The 6,731-nt window shown below is 34.7% G+C and overlaps 1 protein-coding gene across 2 annotated transcripts; it reads right to left on the bottom strand.

Annotated features, from left to right (window-relative positions):
- Positions 1-257: 257 nt before the first annotated feature.
- LOC106765672 (protein FAR1-RELATED SEQUENCE 5) lies at positions 258-5,489 on the bottom strand. 2 transcript variants are annotated; one of them, XM_014650365.2, is made up of 2 exons: positions 5,375-5,489; positions 258-2,892 (listed from the first exon to the last, which is right to left on the bottom strand). In XM_014650365.2, the coding sequence occupies exon 2, from the start codon at positions 2,886-2,888 to the stop codon at positions 480-482; it is 2,409 nt and encodes an 802-aa protein (XP_014505851.1). In that variant the 5' UTR covers positions 2,889-2,892; positions 5,375-5,489; the 3' UTR covers positions 258-479. The 2 variants fall into 2 exon arrangements, with proteins under 2 accessions (XP_014505851.1, XP_022638920.1); XM_022783199.1 differs by lacking the exon at positions 5,375-5,489 and adding an exon at positions 5,148-5,346.
- Between the last annotated feature and the right edge of the window lie 1,242 nt (positions 5,490-6,731).

Here is a 6,731-nt window from a genome sequence, read left to right on the forward strand (position 1 = left end):
TAAAAGATAAAAACCCAATTAAGACAAAAAAAAAAAAAGTAAAAAACCTATTAGAAAAAATCATCAAAAATAACAACTAATTGAATAATTAAATCTTATTTGTCCTAACCACGTTTAAAAACCATCCCTTTTCCCTAAACTTCTCTTCAATGAAATTTGATATACATAAAAATGTCTTTCAAAATGAAGCCTAAATTAAATGAAGGATATTGTGCAGGTAATAATATCATTAAATACAGTGAATTATTTGAGAGCAATCATTTATGGAAACTTATGTGCTTATTTCAAAATCAGAGGGTGTCTTTCTGAATTAGTTCTTTGACTTACAAACTAACCTTTCAGGAAGATGCTGTACATCTGTCAGATAAGACTAATAATTTACATAGGCTGCCTGTTCTGCCATGGTTACACAACGGCACCTTTGGCTAATATAAACCCTTCAATTTACAATTTAAAATTTTGTCCATAAAGTTCGGAGGTCAAACTCTAGCATCTTTTGTCCATCTCTTTAATATGTACCGAGATGGAACAATCCTTATGTTCACATAGTCAAGAACTTTTAATGCATGGCAGCATAATATCCCCACGTACTCAAATTTCATACAGCTACAACTGATTGTCTCATCAGAAGAATCAAATGTAACAGAATACTCCCGTGCCTGTTCATATACGCTAACTTTATAATTATAAAATGATCTATTTTCAGTGCAATGCTTTATCACTAGATTCAAACATGCTTCATATTCTTTCTGAAATAACTCAAATATCTTTGGTGTGTATGGAGCTCTTGCATGCTTTAACGTAATGATATCCCCCAGCAACGGTGGCATACGCTGGTTCATGTCATAATTGGCTTCTAATTCCTTGTAGTGCCAATCAGTAACAACCTTAACAAGATACTTGAAAAGTGGAAGAATGTCGGAGTCATGCTTTAGGTACCTTTTCAGGTTGCCAGTAAGATTTTGTCTCAGTAGCACGCTTTCTATGTCAGCACAAAAATATTGTCTTCCATATGCTATGGCCCATCGATGTCTGCTTCCAAATATTTGTTGCAACCATTCATTTTCCCACAGATTATATTTGTCCAGGAGAGCATTCCATTCATTAACAAAATAATCCTCCTCCTCGTGATGAAAAAGGCAGCTTCTTAAATCATTTACGAAAGAATCAGATCCAGCAGAAACATGACTCAGATGCTTGAGGGCATCTTGATAGACATGCCATACACAAACTCGATGATTTGTTTGGGGTAGTATGACATTGATTGCTTCAGCTGTTACAACATCTAGATCTGTAAGTATCGTCTTTGGCTTTCTTCCAGACATTGCCTCAAGGAAAACTATAAACAGCCACTTCAAAGATTCTACAGATTCATTCTGAAGAAGTGCAACCCCAAAGATAGTCATTTGCTGGTGATTATTTATACCAAGGAATGGAACAAATGGCCAGGAGTCCTTATAGTATTTATAACTGCTATCAAAACAAACAACATCACCAAAATCAGTGTAATCTATAATCATCTTTGTATCAGCCCAGAATATATTAGTTATTTGATCATCAGCATCAAGCTGGAATGCGTAAAAGAAAGAAGGATTCTTTCTTTGCTTGATTTGGAAGTGAAGCTTAATCTTTTCAATTTCTCCCTTCATTTTGCTAGAACATTTGAAAGGTAGTTTGTATTCATGGTTGACGGGATCATAATCCAGACGAGCCTTGCAATTGGTTTCAGAGGTTGATGTAGGCAGCATATTGGATCCATCCACTATGTTCTTTTCAATTTGAGTAGCAGTTAACCCCTTTTGTTGTGATCTTAACATGTGCACTCTACATGCAGCAACAAGTTCATGATTATGCTTTTCCTCAAAGTGGGTAACATAATACATACCATCAGGTTGGCGAGAAATAACCATTTGGGCCAAACATCCAATTCTAGTATCCTTCCGAGGTTTCTTTGTGTTCATATCTTGTTTGTCCTTCTGCCGAAAACCTTCTCTGAAGCAAGTAAATCGTCGAGATGCCACAGCACCATCAATTTTACTCCTATTTACATAATCTTTTCTTACACTGAAACCTACTCGTCCAGCATATGTATTATAAAATTCATATGCATGCTCGTCTGAGTCAAATCCCATTCCCAGTTTTGGTGTCTCATCCAACCCGGATACAGTTAAGTTTGCTTCAATAGCTTGAGCAAAACTCAATTTTTTCTGTGATGGTAACATATGAGCAGTACAGGGTTTTACAAACTCATGATTGTGCTCAGTTTCAAAATGAGTGACCTGAAATTTTCCATTCGGCTGACGAGCAATAGTCATGTGTGCCAAGCAACCAGTTCTTGTTTCCTGCTGAAATTTCCTCAAGTATGTACCATTTTTGTTTGGCCGATAACCCTGTCTATGGCAGGTGTATCTTCTGGATACCACTGCACCATTTATCCTACTTTTGTTGACAAAATCCTTTCTTATGCTAAAACCTTTCAGGACAGCATACATGCTATAACATTTGTAAGCACTGTCTTCTGATTCAAACTCCATACCAATCTTTGGAGCCACATATATTTCGTCCTCGTTTTTCACATCAGTACTCGCACAGGAGTTCTCGCACAACTCTCCACTACTGACATTATCAATATGAAATTTGTCATCATGGAAAATAGTTGATGTCTGGCATTCATCATTGATTTTAATATGACTATGGTCAACAGGACAAACATTTGGACCTGTACACTCATTCTCAGTGCCAATGACCTTAATAGTGTCTTCTACAGAAGAACCACAGGGGTTCCTAGTTTGACTCTCTTGCCCCAAAACCACCACGGCAGATATTGGACATTCTTTTTCTGAATTTTCCAGGGGATGCCTTTCTATATCAGGTTCGGTACCCTCCATCAACCTGTGTTCAAAATATACACAAGGAAAACAAGTAAGTTAGAATACTGCAGCAGCAACCCAAGACAGACTGCGTAAACACGTTAATAGTGTGTTTAGGGTTGTGAAGAGGTGAGAAAAAACCAATTTTAATTTAATGGGAAGCAGCTGGTTTTGGGCTATCCACTGTGACTTTGAAGGTATCCAAATACAGAATTTCAAATTACATCAGAACAAAACATGACATACTAGGCTACAGGTTATGATGGGCAAAAAACTTGATAAGTTTTAAATCATAGTTATGAATCCTGGATAGCAGTGAGTAGCACCCAAACCCGAAAACCCAAGGGTGGAACAGATGTTATAAATATTATAATTGTTGAAAATAGTATATTATAGATGAAATAGGTATAAAATATATAATTACACAAAATGTCAGAAATTTTAAAACATCTAAAATTAAAGACAATTTTAGACTACCAAACATGGAAGACATACAAAAGAGAACACAACAAAGAACAAAGATGAAAGACATGTGTAAAGGCCAAAAGAATCTCAGACTCATAAAGAACAGAGCACTGTCGAAGGGAGAGAAGTAAATGTTGCTGCAGAAGGCATGGGTTGTCTCAAAACCAGAGAGCATCACCAAAGAATGTCAGAGATGGCAACAAAGAGCTGATATGATTCAATGAAAACCAGGGTTTCATTTCAAACCCTTTGATTCAATCAAACATCATATGGTCGCACATATGTTCATTTACATCACTTTACATTTTTCTTCTCTAGAGGGAAAAGGGTGAGAAAAAAAAGGAAAGTAAAAAATGGAACAACGTAATTATAACATGGGTTTTGACATTTGTTATTCATTAACAGATTGGACCGTGTTGATATGACTTGAATTAGGATGTGATAAGAATTCAGTGAGTTAAATACTCAGCTCAGCTGATGTATGTTTCATAAATATGAAAAATAGAATAGTACATTTGAAGGAAAAGTTATATGCGATAAAACAATATCCTTATGCAAGGTACATTCACCCAAAAAACAGCTTTACAAAAGTTGTACAATACAATAAACAATTATAATTTTAACACTCTCCTCGAGTTGGAGCATATAAATCATAAACACTGAGCTTGAAATATATAAACTCAATTCTAGGCCCTTCAAAGACTCAATGAGAATGACTACAAAATGGTCTTAGAACTGATAACTATGTTCTGTACTAATTTAAGTAGGAATAGAGACCTGATTGTTGCATGATACTGAATACCAAAACCTAAATGCTTCATTTGGAAATCTAATAATAGGGGGAAAGAAATGCAATTGAATCGGGATATTTAATGATGAAATAAAATAAAATTATAACAAATGTTAGACAGAAGAAAATACTGCGTGTTGTTGGCAATAAGACAAGATTGCAGTCTTATTACAGGAGAAGGTTTAAAAACAATAACTTAGAATATAGTTGTAAGGTAGTTTTTACATCTTAGTGTTTGCTAACCGTTAGGTTAGAACCCCTTTTTATAGGAAGTTTAGGAGGAAATGGGGGAAGTTTGACAGTGAATTGAGTTTTGCAACTAGAATAATCCAATAGGAAGGAGAGTGCTCCTCTGTATCTTTTGTTGTGCGATTGGTGAAATTAGAGGAGTTCATATTTACTTTTACTTTGTTTTCTCTGAAAATAGTGTGATTCATAACATCTATTGGGTTATTTAATGATGAAGTGAAGGAAAGTTTTCATTTCATTGTTTGGGAAATAAATGACATCAGAAGAAGATTAGTAAATAATAAGTTCATTCAATCTCATATACTCTTCCCACCCACATTACGAAGCAGGACAATATTGAAAGGGATGAGATCAGGTAGATTCCATTTTATTCCAAGCAATTTAAACTTCCAAACAATACAAACTACTGTTATTCCATCATCCCTTTCATAGTAAAACCGTTTTGGACCGTTATCCGGTGATGTTTTGACAACATTTCACTTTGCAAGACTAGAAATTCAGGAAATATAGACAAATAGAAGTTCAAAATGATACAAACAGTCACTTTAATTCATGAAAGAACCAATCCAGCAGAGGCTACTAATTGAGGAAATTAATCATAAACAATTGGGGAAAAAAGATATTACTCAAACGGCAGTGCTGAAAACTTGCACTACCCACTCTCTCAACACTCAGTTTAAGTTCATTTCATATCACAAACACAAGACGTGGAAGACTTCAATCAATCGCTTAAACATACACACACCAAATGTGAGCACTAGTGAGAGAACAACCTTTTAGGGTACCCAAAGCAATGAACGAAATCATTAATCACAAACAAACTTGAATTGGGATACGATTAGCATGAAAGAAAAAAAAAAAAAAAAGAATTAGAAAAAGAACAAAGAAGAGAAATTTGGATTCATTTAATGGCACTGAGTTAATGATTGCTTAATGATGAAAAAATTTAAGAGGAATAAAAGAGAAAGCATAGAGAGTATGAAAGAGATTGGAACCTAACCTAAAGAATTTGAAGAACAGTAGGAATTAATAGGACTTAAAATCATTCAGAGCAGTTCCTGCGGTTACCCTCAAGAAACGAACCGGAGGAAGCGAGCAATTGTTCTCTCTTGAGTTTCTTGTTTACAAGCTCAGTAAAAGTTATTACTATCTTATTATTACTATATTATTCTATATAGTCTTGATTGAATATTCTATATTATTACTATCTTTTTATGTTTAGTATTTTACATGGCTGGATTAATTACTTTGTAAAAATGATAAATAATTAATTATACTAAATTTATCAATTATTATGCTATTATAAGATCAGTTTTTCTAGTATGTGTGGCTGGTAAATTATAATAGTTGTTAAAAACTATTTGTTTTATATTAATCTGGTGAGAAAAGAATTTATATATTTATAACTTTTATACTAGTTATTTTTTCAGTTTTAACCTTCTTTTCTTACTATTTTTAATTTAAATTTTAAAGTATAACAAGCTCTAAAGTATAACTAAATAAAATATAAATAACTTTTAGTAAAAATTTTAATAAAAAAATGTGAAAGTAGAACAAATAGTAATTACTCACTCTATCTTTTTATTTTCCTTTTTTAACTGTCTTTAGCCTTTTGTATATGTATCTCACAGTAGTTCCTTGACACTATAAAACTTTTAACTTGTCGTTTAAGTTTTCATGTTTGCAATTATCGCATTTGATATCATATAGTATGCATTTTACTATAATTTAATTTGAGGATGGGGCTTTTAAATTCTTCCTAATTTACAATGAAGTTTAATTTCATTTTTAATTTTAGTTTTGGATTTCTCTCCCTTTATATATATTGTAGTGGAGATGGTTTGGGTAGACCGGTTGTAGTGGAGGCGGTTTGGATGAACCATCGGGATGACCGGTCGGGTTGGGTCAGAGAAAGGGAGGTGAGTTGTGATCAGATAATGGGTATAAATATAGAAAGACATTTATGAGTATTGAATGGAAAGTAACGGAAGAAGGGACAGCTTGAGGCAATTAAGGGACGGTTATGAATGCAGAATCTATAAATAGGGAGTCAAGGGCCAGGTAAAAGGTAAGTTTTCTGATTTTGATCACTAGTCTTGGCTAAACTCCTGTNTGACTTGAGCGTCGGAGTGTTTTCTCTGCAGGACCCCCCTGGTCAGCGGTTGGGATCACCAATCGGCGAAGCGAGTTGGACGTGCGGAACGGGTTTGGCCGGACGGTTTCGTGTCCTCAATACCGAAACATTTGGCGCCCACCGTGGGGCACGAAAGTGTGATTTACCCAAAAAACAAACACAATGGCTGAGCAGTTGCAGTTACAGGTTCTACAAGAGATGCAGAGGCAGATGCAAGAGATGA

Source organism: Vigna radiata, chromosome 7 (genome assembly GCF_000741045.1).
Source record: "Vigna radiata var. radiata cultivar VC1973A chromosome 7, Vradiata_ver6, whole genome shotgun sequence".
Lineage (NCBI taxonomy): Eukaryota > Viridiplantae > Streptophyta > Magnoliopsida > Fabales > Fabaceae > Vigna > Vigna radiata.